Source organism: Suncus etruscus, chromosome 3 (assembly GCF_024139225.1).
Source record: "Suncus etruscus isolate mSunEtr1 chromosome 3, mSunEtr1.pri.cur, whole genome shotgun sequence".
NCBI classification, from domain to species: Eukaryota; Metazoa; Chordata; class Mammalia; order Eulipotyphla; family Soricidae; genus Suncus; species Suncus etruscus.
In genome coordinates this window covers 16,294,420-16,312,145 of record NC_064850.1, presented here as the reverse complement: position 1 = coordinate 16,312,145, position 17,726 = coordinate 16,294,420, and the positions used below count along the sequence as shown (strand labels likewise).

The 17,726-nt window shown below is 36.4% G+C and overlaps 1 protein-coding gene across 4 annotated transcripts in view; it reads right to left on the bottom strand.

The window, feature by feature from the left end:
* The window catches only part of RGS6 (regulator of G protein signaling 6), a 592,928-nt gene that overhangs the window by 163,822 nt on the left and 411,380 nt on the right, over positions 1–17,726 (bottom strand). For all 4 annotated transcript variants that reach the window (XM_049770388.1, XM_049770390.1, XM_049770389.1 and 1 more), the window contains exon 3: positions 844–943. In XM_049770388.1, the coding sequence (XP_049626345.1) occupies positions 844–943 (100 nt within the window). The remainder of the gene's footprint in view (positions 1–843; positions 944–17,726) is intronic.

Genomic DNA, 17,726 nt, shown 5'->3' with positions numbered 1-17,726 from the left:
AATTTTTGGGGGTGGGGAGGACAACTAGAAGTGCTCTTGTATTGTTCCTGGCTCTGTAATCAAGAATTGCTCCTGGTGGTACATAGAGGACCCTATGGAATGCTAGGGATCAAACCCAGGCTAACTGCATGCAATACAAGCACCCTACATACTATACTTACTCAAGCCCCCCCCCCCAATTAATTTTAAAGCAGATACTGGTTCTTTCTTATGGAAAGTAAGACAAATACCATCAAGTAGGTGTGGCAGGAGCCCCAAGGTACTGATGAGAGGTGTCTGTGAGGAAAGTAGATGTCGTATTTCATCTGATTCTTAAATCATCCTTGAAACTATATCCATGTATTTGATATATTGCCGAGTTAAAAGTTAAAAAAATATTTTAACACATTAAACAAATATAAAGGAATGCAGTAAAATAACTAAATACTTCTTTGGTATTTTTGAGTTAAAATGGGATAAAGACTGAAAAGCATATTGTGAATTTGAGCATAAAATTTTTAAATAGTTTATATCTACAATAATTTTATTAATATTTCAATGCTTGTGTATATCTAAGATATGACATGGCTGATAAATAGGTCAGTTTATTTTTGAGAATATCTCTACCTAGAAGTCTCAGACAATACTCAGAAAGGTTAGTCATGGGAAGACCATTTTTTAAGTGTTCCCTCTTCCTAGAAGCCAGGATCAAGGCTTTATTTAAAAAACACATCGATTGAACGTTTCTATGCCTTCATAATGTTTCATTACTCCTCACAGATTCTTAGTCAAGCCTTAGGTCTGCAAGATTATATACTTCATCAATTGCTTCTTTTTATTAACCATGGCAAGGGCAACATTTACCTGTGACAACACTGGGAATTTTGGAGAGAAAGCTCTTGACTGTTCTGATGGGCACACCCCCTGTCTTATCATCTTGCATCTTTGTAATGATGTCTTCAATCTGAAAGAAAAAGAGGACATCATTTATACCGCAAAGTAATAGAAAGTGGTATTTTTATCAAAGCAAATATGTATGCTAACATATTCACAAGTGAACATAATTGGTATCAAGAAGAGTCTTTCCGTTGTCAGTAAACAGACATTCTAGCAAAATGAGCCCCTCTTGTATAAGCAGATGAGTAGGAAACAAATGAGGGAGGGAAGTGAACTTTGGTAGAGAGACTGGCATTGAAACATTATATGCCTGAAATCCAATCATGAATAACTTTGTAATTTCACAGGCACAATATAAAAAAACTTAAAAATAAAAGGGAACTAAAATCAACTAACCAATCACAAAAGAACACGAGAGAAGTTTCTACTATGGACTAAGTATCAAGAGAAAGGGGATCAGAGACTATAAACAACAGCATAATACATGATTTATAAGATCGTTGTCCCAATTCAAGTAAGGAGGAAAAAATATACATTCCATGTACATTCTTAATGGGATACAACATGTACTATGAATGGTATGAAAACCCTTTCCCCAAATTGGGTTTATATATAGGGTTGAACCACAGGAATCAGCATATTTAACCCAAATAAATGGCAAATTTTTTTTATCACTGAACATAATACATTAACATACTGATATTTAGTAGTATAAAAGGAATGCCTTTGGGACCAGATAAAGAACTTGATAGAGTCATTTGGGATAAAAAAGTAAGACTACAGAAAACATGGAAGCCTTAAATCTAAAAAAAAAAAAAACAAAAAACAAAAACAAAAAACCTGGATAGCATATATGTCTCAGAGGTTGTAAATGGTGTGAAGATTGTAACCTTGATGGAATAAGTACACTATTATCTCCTTTTATACTAAGGAAGATCATACTATAAAGACAAAAACCATGGTGGATCTCAACTGGGGACAGGTAAAATATTATTTAAGAAGCAGATGCTGTATTCATAGATTGAAAAAAAGTGCAGAAAGTGTTGATGAATTACCACAGATATAGGTATATAAGGTGAGAAAGCAATTTGTTCTTAACTACTACAAGCCAGATGAAATTTACTGGTCAGAAATCTTAAATATAGGAAGCACAACAGCTGTGCTAAGAAGCAAACCTTTATGTTTGGAAGAAGAAAGAACAACTAGGAAAGGGGAGAAAATATTTAGTTTTAGCATGCATTTTGTTCCCATAAACAAGAAAGAATTTTTGAAATACCAAGGATGATGCTTCCATAATAGATTCATATAATTTGACTAACAAATTTCTGGGTGGAGTATTAGTTGGAGACGAAGTTAGGTCATAGTATAATTTAATAACAAATAATAGACAAATATATTAAGAATTTATTTTGTGTTAGGTACTATTTTTAGCATTTTACACATAGCTTCCTATTTAATCCTCATGGTTATTTCAGAAGCTAGATACACTACTATATTGTGTTTTCAGATAAGCCAATATTGAAGACATATATAACTGACTTGACTAGATAAAATTGTGTTAACAAATAAGTTTAAATTTTTGTGGCTTAGTATAAACAAGTTTATTTATCTCATGCTCCAAATCTATCACATGGTAATAGGGAGATTCTCCCATTGTAGCAGATCTGGGATCAAGGCTCATAGGGCAATCACCATCTTGGACTTTGTTGCCGTCCAATTGGTTACTAAATATTATACCCAAATATCATTAATAATACTTTTGAACAATTATTTTTTTCATAACTAGTCAAATGACATAAATTAAACATGCCAAAAAAAAAGGAACCAAGATGATTAGTTTTATGGGTTTTGGAAGAATTCAGAGTCCTAACTTCTAGAATCTGCAGTGAGATTCAAATTTGGCTCTACAATTGTGCCACCTTGGGAAAGTTATTAACCTCTGAGGCAGTCACTGGAGTTGCACATGACAGGATAGAAAGGACATCCACCCATATTTGAGTTAATAGTTTCTACTCCTGCCTTGCCTTGTGTCCTCTAACCTCAACTAACAATTCAGGGTAGTTTGAGTTTGACTTACTCAAGTAGTTATTCCTAGAAAGATGGACCTCTTTTTAGAGTAATCTATGAATTTGATCAAGTGGAATATCTAAAACTAGAAGTATCAGTTACATTGCTGCTTTTACTGGCCAAAAAAAAAATCACTGGAAACTGGAGGGAGTTCAATATTTCAATTAAGTTAGAAAACTGGCTTGTCATTGGAAAGCAATAATTTTCATTGTGCTGAATGTAGGTTGCACTTAAAGATAGGCTAGGATATATAGAAAAAGATTTCATAATTATTTCCCCCTGTTTAGTTGTTTTATTACAATATTTTACTTAAAAAGGCATGTGATTGGACTTAGAAGACAATAACTTATTTTTTATATTAGCCCACAATGTACCAAGAAGTGTGTATCACTCATCCAAAGTTATAGTGAAACTCCAAGGACATCTGCCTAACTGACCAGAAAGGGGTCATGATATGGTTTTATCTATCATCTATCTATCTATCTATCTATCTATCTATCTATCTATCTATCTATCTATCTATCTATCTATCTATCTATCTATCTATCCATCCATCCATCCATCCATCCATCCATCCATCCATCCATCCATCCATCCATCCATCCATCCATCCATCCATCCATCCATCCATCCATCCATCCATCTATCTATCTATCTATCTATCTATCTATCTATCTATCTATCTATCTATCTATCTACAAACCTAAAGAGTGTCTTATATGTAAAACATACACTACAGCCTATTTGAGCTATTTGTCTGATCCCTGTATGTTTTACAGTTCCCACCAATGATGCGTGGGAGTTCAGTATCCATTCCTGATGACAGTTGGTCTAGACCTGAGATTTCAGTGATCAAGCCTGGAGCTGTGATGCTTTGGGTTTTGTAGCACTTATGGTTCTGGGGGCCTCCAGGGTCACATCTTAATGATTCTTGCTGGGAACATGCAGTTCTGGGGATCAAACACAGGGTCTCATGCATTCTAGGAAGTCCTTCTACACCATCTACCACCTGCTCAATAGAGAGTACCCCTCTATTGAATGTGTAATCCCAGCACTCTGTGTTACTTTTGTAGCAACCATATTTGTGAGCACTGAGTTCAATTTAAGGACATGGTCCACTATCACATCAGCTAATACTCAGCAATAATACTCTCAGAAAATTTTAGATATATATGTAGTTTCTGAAGTATGGCAAAGAGTATACATCTCATAAATTCCCAGGTGACCTTCAGGGAACTAATAGAAATTGTAATGACATTTTCAGAACATCTATATTATGGTTAATTATGCCCTAGGTATTTTAAATAAATTATATAATTTATTTCTCAATTCAAAATTTATTTTTAAATAAATAAAACAAAAGGTAAAGATTAGTCCTTAAAAGGTTAAGTGCTTTACCTAAGTGTATAAAGAAAAGCCAGGATTCTCCCCTTAGTTTTCTGCTCTATCAGCCTGAACGGTCTATTAAATCTAAGGTTCATCTTTTTATCCTTAATCAGTGTCTACCGACATGTGTTTCAGATTGAAGGCACTTAATACCGTTTGCATTGAAGGGTAAATTTAACATGGTCCTAAGGGGAAAGAGGAGGAAACAGAGAAATTGATGCATATAATCAGATTAAGTAGCCATCAGGATTTATTTCTGCCTAGTGACTGCTGAGGTCTTACTGGCCAGCCTTTGCTTTCTTTGTTTGAGAAACTTGGATGGATTTATCTTCTACTGGTAGATGGCTCTTTGCTTGGGATCAAGGAGAAATGGTTTTTCCAATTATTTTGTTCCATCAAATACTTAAATATTTTGTCTTTAAAGATGAGCAAAATCAATTCTTTCTCATTTAATATGAAGCTTTGTGCCATTAGGGAGCAAGCTGGACTTAAGTCTGTGCTAGTTGACGAACAGGTAGTTGGCCTTTATCTGTGAACCTCTTGGCCAACTTGGGAAGTTCTGTCTAAGTGGGTCACAAAACCACCCTTCTATAGGGGCTCACAGTAGAGCACTGACTTGTAGGCAAATATGCTTCCAAACAGCAGAAGAAACGGAAATCTTGACTTGGAGGAACTTAGATGGGGAACCTCACCACATAATATATATTTTTTGAAATGATAACTATGAGGTGGGACACACACACAATTCACTGAAATACAATTTTCCCAGAAGTAGGAGAGAGGAGCACAGTGAAGCCTTTAAAAAAAAGTACAAAGTTTCTTTCCAATCTGAAGTCCCAGGAGCACAGTAAGAAAAATCTGAGACTGAAGCCAGAAAGCAAAGCCAGACTCAGTTTCACCAATTTGATGCACTGCACTTAAAGAGTTGCCAATCTCTCTGTTCCTCATGATTCCCATCTCCAGGGCAGCATGCATGCCTGGTTGCTAAATGGAGATGTCATATTTCCCTCTCTTGGAAGCTTCTCCTATGCCTCAGTGGGCCCTGCTGAAGACTCCACCAGGGAAAGAGTGTGGTGGGGAACAGTCTTGGCAAGACTCAGGAGTTTTTCTACTTTTAAAGTCTAGAAAAATTCCACCAAAACATGATCTGTGATGGCCCCAAACCTGGTCTTTCTCTGCCACCCACATCTGTTCCTCTATGCACAAAGGTCAAAGGTCGGTCCATGCAATTCCATTGCTGAAAAAAACCGAATTCATGTAGTAGCTCCTTCAAGTTTTTTTCAGTAGTAGATTAAACAACTTTAAGAACAGGCGAGCTATGCTGTGATCATTAAAAAAAATAAGTCACCCCAACTTGAGCAGAGAAGACTGAGTCTGCCTGGGGCCTGGAGGTCTTTCTTATTGAAGTGTTTCATCTTGACTTTGCAATCAGTTGCCTGCTTCTAGCTAACAATGACCCTTCAGCTGCTGCATTTCATTAAATACTCCTTCTGTTGGGGTGTCTGTGAATGAGTGAAAATGACTCTTTGGACAAAGTCTTATCAGCCTGGAGGCAGGAATCAGTGCTAGGAAATGATCATCATTTTTCTTAATCCCAAATGTGCCTGCTTCGCTCAGTGTGCTGGCCCATATGTGTCCCGTACAATCAGAGCATCTTTCAGTTTTGTTTAAAAAACCCAGCACACAGATATTCTCAACTTCTCAATGTATTCAACTTATTTTCTTGGCTGCATGGACATTTCTAGAATGCTGACAAAGCGCCAGGCACTGTTTTAATTTTAGTTACTAAAATAGGTAAAAGTCAGGAACTATCCCTTTTCATCATGAGGCAAAACATGTCAGAACAATGAGGGCACTGGACTCCCAGTTAAGGGTGTGATGGTACATGGTCAGGAGAAGGGGCATTTGGGGCTATCTCAGTGCTGAAAGAGCCTGTCCTACAGGTTTGAGGCTGCAAGCTCCATTTCTGTGGCTATCCACTTATATTAAATACGATTCTAATGTTTCTGCTATCTCTGCTAGGGACCCTGGAGTAGCATCAGAAACAGTAGCCTCTGATGCACAGTCAGGTATGCATAAGCACTGTCATTGAAGTATGATATTCCTGGGAAGATTCCACATACAAATATGTGGATAATGTCTGGTCATTCAACAACCAGCAATAGAAGGGAAGGGGTGATCTGTAAAAGTTAATGAAGACAATTCTGAAGACAGAAGAGCTAAGGATTCACTCATTAAAAAGGCTGGAAGGTCCAACATAAAGGAATGTCACTTTCAGAGACCCTCCGAAGGGGAATCACCAAGCCTGTCTTCCTCTCTCACTATTTCATTCAAATGACTGATTTCAACACTATGAGTGACTTTTAAGATTCCCTGTGCTAGTTTTACAAAGATTGAAATGCTTGCGAAATTGTTGGTAAACTTTGGACCCTGTATCATTCCAAATGTGTTGGCTAGAGGACCAGAATGATAGCAGAGTGGGTAGTCTGTCTTGCATATGGTCAACCCCGGCTCAATTCCTAGCGTCCTATATGGACACCCCCAACCCCAGCCCCCAAGCCTGCCAGGAGTAATTTCTGAGTGCCAAGTCAGGAGTAAATCCTGATCACAGCTGTGTGTGGCCTAAAAGACAAACAAAAGTTTTAGGAAAACCTAACCTCGGTTGGTAGAGGCTTTTGGATCTGCATAATCTACCAAATCCTTGATCTCTGAATACTGGCTATGTCATCTATACGTCAAAGGAAAACTTTTTGGGAACTTTAAAGAAAAAAATGTTGGGCTTTGTAAAATTATCTTGCCTGGAGCCTGTAGTTGGTTCCTTGACTCATGGTTTTTGAGTAAGGGCACCTTGTTTTTAGCCTAAAGTTTTTCCCTTCCATTTTTTCCTTTTGCTGTGCCTATGCAAATTACTGCAATTCATTTAGTTTTGGTTTTTCCACTTGTCTTTTTAGGGTTTCTAAGGATTTATTTCATTTTGTGCTATTACTTATTTTCCCATTTTATTTTAATTTTTATAGAATTAAGTAGAGGGAGATGTTGGTAGAGCTTTTGAATTGGTCCTCATATTGCCTTCTAATTAGATATCTCAATTGGTTTCTTTGGCTTTCTTGTTAAAAAGATGTTTCCTCATTGTCTCCCATCTGGCCTTTTCCCCTCCCTTAGGGGGTGGGCTTTGTTTATCCCAATCAAGGCTACTCAAGAGGCCTGCAGGGGGAGCTGCCATCTTGGTTTGTGGTTCTATCTGGTGGAGTAACTGGCTTGTGGATGAACAGCTTGCAGTGTTAGTTTCTGGCCCGCTTCCCAACTGTGTGTGGATTATTTCCTGCATTGGAATTGTTGCCAGACCCATGTCTCTTGTTCTACCCGGACAGGGGGCATGGGAAATTCCTCTCCCTCGCTAGGGATTGTGGAATGCACAGCCCACCATTTCACAAACCTTCAATTATGGGAGGTTAATGTTTCCCACAAAATTAACCAACCTTACTAAAATCTGTTCGTGGTTACTGAATGCTTAGTCTGTTATAAGATGTCATGGGATTCTCTATCTTCACTGTTTTGCCACTTTGATTTATGTTTGCATTTCCTAGAAGACTGCTTTGCTCATGATTGAATCCCAGTAGTAAATGCTTAGTACATACTTGGGTAAATTATTAAATAAATACACCAACAGATGAATGAATGAATAAATGAGAGTTATTTTTTACTAAAAAGTTGGGGAACAACTCTGGTGGTGCTCAGGGGCTACTCCTGTTCATGCTCAAGGAACCATGAAGTGCTCAGAATGAAACCTGGGCTTCTTCCATGGAAAGCAAGTGCTCATCCTTTTGAGCTCTTTCCAATCTTGAGTACTACATTCTTAAAGAAGATTTTCTTGGATTTCAACATTGAATGGGATGTTTCTTTCTTTCTTTCTCTTCTCTTTCTTTCTTTTCTTTTTCTTCTTTCTTTTCTTTTTTCTTTCTTCTTTCTTTCTTTCTTTCTTTCTTTCTCTTTCTTTTTCTTTCTTTCTTTCTTTCTTTCTTTCTTTCTTTCTTTCTTTTTCTTTCTTCTTTTCTTTTCTTTCTTTCTTTCTCTTTTTCTTCTTTCTTTCTTTCTTTCTTTCTCTTTCTTTCTTTCTTTCTCTCTTCTTTCTTTTTCTTTTTCTTTCTTCTTTCTTTCTTTCTTTCTTTCTTTTCTTTCTTTCTTCTTTCTTTCTTTCTTTCTTTCTTTCTTTCTTTCTTTCTTTTCTTTCTTTCTTTCTTTCTTTTCTTTCTTTCTTTTCTTTCTTTCTTTCTTTTCTTTCTTTTCTTTCTTTCTTTCTTTTCTTTCTTTCTTTCTTTTCTTGGTTTTTGGTCACACCCGATAGCACTCAGGGGTTACTTCTGGCTCTACGCTCAGAAATTGCTCCTGGTAGGCATAGGGGACCATATGGGATGGCAGGATTTGAACCACCATCTGTCCTGAATTGGTTGCATGCAAGGCAAATGCCCTATCGCTGTGCTATCTCTTTGGCCCCTGAATAGGATGTTTAATATGTTATGGTCTAAGGAATGTTGATATGTGCAATTTAAACTAAATTTGGTGCTTGTGTTATTGAAAAAGTTATGCTTTGGAAGTAAATGAGATAAAGAAAAACCTTAAGATTTCATGAATCTTTGCAACACTCTTCAAGGACAACCTTTACAGTTACCCTAGAAACAGATGAAGTAAGAACTATTTCCTCAATGTATTGTGCCTGGTGTTACATAGGCTAGCACTGTTTGTTTTATCTCCCAGAGGCTTATTTTTATTTTTTTATACTATCATGTGTAGTGCTCTATGAAATAATTTTTATAGAAGACACATCCTATTTAATCAAAGGGAAAAGGAGGCAATGCCTCCTAGGTCAGAGAACACAAGGTGTATTGAGGAGTTTTTAGATGAAATAACTTTCTTCTAAGAGCAATAAGAATAGACTCTTAGAAGTTCTTGTCTTTCTTGTATGCAAATCTGCTCTTTTTAGGAAGTCAGAATAGAGCGGGTCTTTAGGGCAATCCTTGGAATAAAGACCCTTTGGCTGGAAAAATCAATCAAATGCAAATGAAGAAAACAGACACTGACCAATAAAAGGTTCTAGCAATGCCAGAGAACCTAAAGTTTTTCTATTATAATCTTCTCAAACTATCCTAATTTGAATATGCCACCTGCTTCTTGTTGGAAATCACCCCTCTACTACATGTCCACAAACTATACTTAGAAAAGGAAAATTGTCCAAAGCCAGTCAAGACTGTTAAAAATTTAGCTTCTTGATATGGTATCATGCAGACAGTCTTGCTGCAAAGCTGGTTTCTAGATCTTTACACTAGTTGTCAGGAAATTTTCTTTGAAAAACTACTTCATCCAAGACTTCATCTGAGTGGAAAAGGGGCAGGAGAGGAAGTGATATGAAGCAAGCACCATCAACAGTGTGTGGCCTCTGGGAAACACTAACATATGAGAGCCCCCACCATTGCAATAACAATGAGAACAGCAAAAAGAAAGAGAAAGGGAAAAGGAAAGATACAAATAAAAAATGTGGTTTCTTTTAAGCCAAGAAAAACAAATTCAAGGGATCCACTCTGGAAAAGAAGAAGCAAATTAGCACTTTGTAGACATCATAATAATATGCATGTAAGTTCCTAGAGTCCACAGAAAAGCTTCTAGAAACAATAAACCAATACAGCAAAGTAGCTAGCTACCAATTCAATACACACAAAAAATTGATTGCATTTCTATATACAAAAATGAATTGGAAAAGAAAGAATCAAGAAGTCTATCCCATTTAAAATAGTATCCAAGAATAGCAAGTATCTATCAACTTAACATAAAATATGGGGTATCTATAGCTTGATAACTTTAAATCACTTAAGAAAGGGATAGAAGACTTCAGGAAATGGAAAAGTTTTCCATGCTCCTCGATTGGAAGAATCAATATTGTTAAAATGACAATCTACCTAAGCTACTATATAGAATCAATCAATCCCCATCCAACGTCAGGCAACATTCTTCGAGGAGCTAGGAAAATCAATAATAAAGTTTGTATGGAATCAGAAGAGACCATAAATGCCAAAGCCATACAGAAAAATGATAAATGCAGAGGCATTCTGTTACTTAATTTGGAATTGTATTATAAAGCTATAGTGATCAAAACTGCCTGATTATAGAAGACAGGCTTTCTGATCAATAGGTCAAAATTGAATACTCAAGGAGAAAACCTCACATATATGGCCAGTTAATTTTTGATAAAGAATCTGAGAACATGGAATGAAGTAAAGATAGTTCCTTTAACTAATAGTGCTTGGAAAACTAGATAACTAAATCTAAGACATTAAAAGCCAATCCACATCTCTCAGTTTACACAAAAGTCAATTTAAAGTGGATCAAAGATTTGACTGAAAACGATGAAGTACGTTGAGGAAATTATAGGCACAACCTCCAAGATCTGGATATCAAAGTTCTCTTCAATGATCTGATACCACTGGCAAAGGCAACAAAATAAAAAAAAATGAACAAATTAAGTAGTTTCTGCATGGCAAATGAAACATGGGATAAAACTAAAAGATATTAACTGAATGGGGAAATATTTACATTCAACATATCAGATAAAGGTTTGGATGTATAAAGTACTCACAAGGATCAATCTCCAAATCTAAAATGCCTATCAAAAAAATGGGGAGAGGAAGTGAACAGACATTTTTCAGAGAAAGATAATGATCACTAATATGCAAATTGAAAAAGTGCTCAGATTCATTTTGCCAAGCATAATGATAGTTTGAAATGATCACTCTGGACAAGAACTGGGTGCTGAAAGAAAATAAAATAATATTCATGATATTCCTTCAGTAATAATATTGCAAACCATAGTATCTAAAAATGAAAAAAAAAGAGTGATATAAAGAGAGAGAGAGAGAGAAGAAAAGTGTCTGCCATAACAGAGGGAAAGGTGGGAGGGAAACTGGAGACATTGATGGAAGAAATATTCACTGGTGAAAGGATGAATATTGGACATTATATGACTCAATCTCATCATGAACAGTTTGAAACTGTGATTTAATAAAACATTATTAAAAAGTTAAGTGCTCAGGAGCTGGAGTGATGGTGCAAGTGTTAGGGCATTTGTCTTGCACACACTAACCTAGGATAGACCGCGGTTCAATCCCCTGTGACCTATATGGTCCCCCAAGCCAGGAGTGATTTCTGAGTGTATAGCCAGGAGTAAACCCCTGAGTGTCACTGCGTATGACCCAAAAAAGAAAAAAAAATTAAGTGCTCAGCATCACTTATCATTAGGAAAAAACCAAATAAAGACAACAATGAGTTATCATCTCACACCAGTGAGAATGGCACATATCAAAAATAATCAAAAAGCTCAATACTGGTGGGGATGTGGTGAAAAAGGAACTGTTAGCCACTTCTAATGAGAATGTTGTTAGTTCAACTTCTTTGGAAATGGCATAGAGTCCTCAGTAAATTTAGAAGCGAGCTGCTATATTATTTAGAAATTTCAATTTTGATTGAATACTCTAAAAGGTAAAATCATTCATTTGAAAGGATATATGTACACCGTTTACAATGCTTCAGTTATTATAATAACTGAGAATCAACCTGTGTAAAATAATAATTCACGAGTTGTAAGATCACCCCACACACCGTATCTTTAACCCCAGGTGAACAGGTCTGAAGAAGCAAGGTAGTGACTAAAAAAAAATAAGCCAAGTCATTCAGGAAAGGATGATGATGGCATCCATGGTCTTTTTCCTTCTGCTCTCTCCCTGAGTCAAAAGCCAGAACTCCTCTTTCTTTATGAAACCAATTCCCAATACCAGCAAGGGGAAAAGAGGAGCAATCCAGGTAGGCTTTTACATATCAAAAGAGAGATTTACAGGAAAATGAAGATGGGGAACGCCTTTGTTTTGGGTTAATAGTTGAGTGTCATTTTACAAACCTGGATGTCCAATGATTTAATGAATGGATGATAAAGATGTATATATATATATATATATATATATATATATACACACACACATACATATATAGGAATATTATGCAGCTGCAAGAAATGATGAGGTAATGCAATTTGTTGCAACCTGATTAGAATGGATGATAGGGTTTGTCTGGAACTCAAGGCAAAGATTTCCCCCTTGTGATCCAAAAGTAGAATGATCATAAATGATCATAAAAGTATCCTATATGAGACAGGGATGTTGTATTTTTGGAGACTTGGCGAAATGTGTCAATACATCTATGATATTTGGGCCACATGAAGCAGTGCTCAGACACTATTCCTGGCCCTTTGCTCAGGAGTGATCCCTGGTTATACTAGAGAGACCATATGTGTTGCCAAGGAACAAATCAATGTAGAAATGCAGGCAAGCACCTTAATCCTTATACTTTTCCTTTGCCTCGCAAATTTCAAATACTCAGGTTCTGTTCTACCTGTGTCCAATAAGGTTGGAGTCTCAGTTTATTTTCAGGAACTTTTAAAATGGATCACAGTAATATTTTAATATCAATGGCAATAAATTAATGAAAAATATGCTTTTTATATCTCATCTCAAATTTTACACATTATTTAACCTAAGCTACCAAAGAGAATTTTTAGAGAAATACCATGTAACATGGCCTAACTAATAAGTTAGAATATAAAATGCTATCAACATGAACATGAAACTTCTCAAACATATCAGGGTTTCAAAAAAAGAATAAAAATCTTGCTCTTTTCCTTCCTTCCTTCCTTCCTTCCTTCCTTCCTTCCTTCCTTCCTTCCTTCCTTCCTTCCTTCCTTCCTTCCTTCCTTCCTTCCTTCCTTCTTTCTTTCTTTCTTTCTTTCTTTCTTTCTTTCTTTCTTTCTTTCTTTCTTTCTTTCTTTCTTTCTTTCTTTCTTTCTTTCTTTCTTTCTTCTTATAGTGCTAAGAACTTACACAAGAAACATTCAAGTTTTTAATGCATATACCACCTATTTCTTATTGATGGAGAGAGGTACATGCCCTTTTTTAGAAAACAATAGCCTGAGAGACAGGAATATTGTTTAAAGGATTAGCTCACATTCCTGAATGACAAAGCCTTCAGGTTCAATCTCTGGCACCACACATCCTGAACAGCATCACATTAATGGTATCTAGTACCAATCTCTCAGGCTCACATGACCAGGAAGTGTATCACTGAGAGTGTCCCCAAGGTCCCTAAGTACTTCGGAGGACTATCCAACTCTGAAGGAAATTAAAACAACAGATGTTGACTTTCTTGGAATATTAATAAAATGTGTTCCTCTTAGAATGAACCAAGAGATATAAGATCTTGTCCTCCTCACTCTAATTTGGAGGATGTCCTAGACTGTGGTATTACTAATAATTTTGGGATTAAGTTTTTCTGGCCCTTTTCCAAAACATCTCCTTTGTATATCTATATGCCATCTCCACTGACTCAAAGTGTATAGGAGAAGCCTCAGGGGTGAATGACTCCTACCAAGTCTCCTCCCAGCACAGATATCCATATAGGAGTTCCAGGGATAGGATATAAGCCTACTCCAGAGAATCTTCTGCATAGATCTGAGTCAAACCACTTCTGCTAGTAAGAAAAGCCCAGGAACAGTGAGCAGCTTTAGAAGTCACACTCCTCAGACATCAGAGCATTAAGAACAATGGGGGAAAAAAGGAACTCAGTTAAGTCAACAGAAGGTAATAAAAGTCCAGACAGTTCCCCAACCACATTATAAACCATATTTACCTAAAGGAAACCTAGAACTGAGATCATAATGATGCTAAAGGATATAAAATAAAATAAAACAGAGAAATAATGAACTTGAAAAGAAACTTATGGAAAAAATATAAAGAACAGCATTGAAATATAAAGTAGAGAACAATACAGCTCAGCAGCAGAATTGACATAACTGAAAATCAAAACAATGTCCTTGAGGATACATTAAACATCCCAGCAATAAAGCAGAGGCAACACAAAAGATAATGAGGAAAAATAGAAGAGATATTATTGACAATACTAGATGAAACAACATCAAAATCATATGAATCCCAGGAGAAAGAGAAAGTGGAGATGGCAGCTAGTTGAAGAAATAATAGGTGAGAACTTCCCCAATATGAAAAGGGATATTGAAACATTGACCCAAGAAGCCCAAAGATAGACAGTGAATGAAAACCTGAACATAACACCACCAAGACACATTGTCATCAAAATGGCAAAACCCAAACACAGTTATACTTCTTAAAGCAGAAAGAGAGAAACAAAACCTCATATGTAAGAGGTAAAAATAAGATTCACTGCAGATTTCTCTAATGAAAGTCTACTAAACTTCTTTGAAGGTTTCATGCCAAACTCTGCTGACAACTGGGGCAAATTTAGGATTTGGAATAGTGTATATAAATGGTCTCTTCATTAAAAACCTGCTGTGGCTCCCTGTGGTGACAGATTAAGTGCTGAGACTCTTACTATGGAATTTAATTCCTCTATTATTAGGCATCAAACCACCTTTTCTGCACCATCTCCCCAAGCCATTTTGTTTCAACTTTCATAATATATCTTCAGACATCTCCCTAAATACCAATGTTGCTCAAACTACAACTCATCCAGCCCCATAAACCCATTTGAAAACTTGTGTTCTAGTCGTAGTTAAAAATCCCTCCCCAGGGCCAGAGCAGTGGTGCAAGTGGTATGGCATTTGCCTTGCATGCAGCTAACCTAGGATGGATGCTGTTTGATCCCCTGGTGTCCCATATGGTCCTCTAAGCCAGGAGCAATCTCTGAGAGCATAGCCAGGAATAATCTCTGAGTGTCACCGGATGTGGCCCCCCAAAAAAAATTTCTCCCCCTTAGGAAACATTCTTCATATTTAAAATACATGTGCAAGAACTGTCATCCATTGCTGGTGGGAATGATGTCTGGATCATCCTCTATGGAAAACAGTATATATGATTCTCAGTAAACTCAAAATCGAGCTGCCATATGACCCACCAATTCTACTTTTGGGTATCTATTCTCAGGACAGAAAAAATTCATCTAAAAGGATGTATGCACACTACTATTCATTGCAGCATTGTAATATAACTTTATATAAGGAGGAAAACATTTTCATCACTATAGCATCCAGTCTTCCATGCCTGGGTTACACTGAATGAAACATGACAGAGAGGACTCATCTCATAACAAATATTTCGAAGACAAACACTGAATGATCTCACTCATTTGAGGAATATGAATAACAAAGCAAAGGATTAGATATTACCCAATGAAAACAACCCTAAGATAAAGTCAGCATACTTGTGACAAGAGAAGGGCAGTGAGGAAGAAATCTTGAGATAATGGTGAAAGTATCCAGGTATTTTGGTTGGGGCTGATGCAGCAGTAATGCAAGTGTGAAACAATAATGTACTATTGTAAAAAAAAAATAAGTTAAAACACAAATATTCATGAAATATTGTAATTTAAATATATAAGTGGATTTCTACCTTAAAGATTTACTTGTATCTCAATCTAATATGTTTATTTTTAACTCTCTCTGTCTCTCATGCTGTATATTCTTTACCTTGGAGTTTACCCATACCTTGATTTAAAATGTTCATTCTCAGCTCTTTCTCTTCTGGAAAAGTCTGTATTATATCTCTCTTTCTCCCTCCATCTCTCTTTACTTTCCCATATTTTTGTAAATAAAATTATTTTACTTTATGTACTTCAGATTTTGGGTGTTAATATTTGTGATAACTTTGTATACCTAGATATCAACCCCTTAACTGATATGTTGAATGAAAATTTTCCCCATTCTGCTGCCTTTAGTTTCAGCCATGTTCTTTAGCCATACAAAATCTTTTTAGTTTCATGAAGTCCCGTTTATTTAGTTATGATTCTGTAGTCTTTTTTTTAAATTCATTTTAAATTATTTATTGGTTTTTGTGCCACACTGAGCAGCGCTCAGGGGTACTCCTGACTTTGCACTCAAAAATCGCTCCCGGCAGGCTGGAGGACCATATGGGATGACAGGAATCGAGCCATGTCTGTCCTGGGTCAGCCACATGCAAGGCAAACACCCTACTACTATGCTATCTCTCTGGTCCCTGATTCTGTAGTCTTTGCCATTGGCATCATATCATTGAAGATCCCTTTGAGGTTTAGGTCTTGCATCATTTTGCCTATGTTTTCCTTAATATACTTTATAGATTAATGCCCTAAATAAAATAAAAATGGGGAGAGGAAATGAAAAGACCAGCAGATGGTTAACAGGCACATGAAAAATGCTCATTATCACATTAGGTGAACCCAAATTAAGATAACAATGCGATATCAGTTAGAATGACACATATAAAAATACTGGAACAATATGTATTAGTGTGATGTGATGAAAAAGAAACTCTCATCCACTGCTGGTGAAAATGGTGTCTAGTATAACCCCTGTGGAAAACAGTATAGAGGATTCTTAGTAAACTCAGAATTGAGCTTCCATTTGACCCAGCAGTTCTATTTTTGGTATCTATTCCCAGGACACAAAAACATTATTCAAAGGTATATATAAACACCACGATTCATTGCAACATTCAATACAACTTTTAAGAGTTGGAATCAACCTCAATGTTCAACAACAAATGAATGATCCATGAAGATGTTGTACATAAATACAATGGACTATATTCCATAGCTATTAGGAATGATTAAGTCATGCAATTCACTGCAACATGGATGGAAATGGAAAGATATTATTTTAAATGAAGTAAACCAGAAGAATAAACACAGGGTGATATCACATATATGGAGTATTTAGAATAACTGCATGAAGAAATAAATGGTTTCAATGGAGGTTGAACACTCTCTCCAGAGTATAGTAAGGAAAAGAAAAGAAATAAAATGGAGGGGGTGAAAAGCATATGCAAAATAATGGAGGACAGGAGTCAAGGAAATTGAGGTATATTGGTGGTTTTAAGGAAGGTAAGAACTAAATATCCAAGTCACAAAGTCAACAGCACTGAAACGAGACCCAATTTTTAACAACTAAACTTAAAAAGATGCCTGTTATGATGGCAGATTGGGGCAGAGTGGTGGTGGTCTAGGATGCATTCTAGGATAACTGGTGGAAAGATGTTGATATTGATGGTGGGATTGGTGCTGCAACATTTTATGTTTAAAACTCAACTATAAATAGTTTTGTAAATCATGGTGTTTTGAATAAAATATATATAAACTACCTATTTCAGTCTTTCTGAGATGTGAGATGAGATGCACGCTCCTTGGTACTGAACATGCCCATGGAACTGGCCAATGAGCCTCTCTTCCTTCTGTTGCTAATCCTAAACCATCCCTTCCATACAGAGGTCAGCATCCAACATTAGCCTTTTACTTGTTTCCATCTCTCATTCTTTCTCCCTTTTTTTCAGAGGGTAGCTCAACAGCTTCTCATCCTA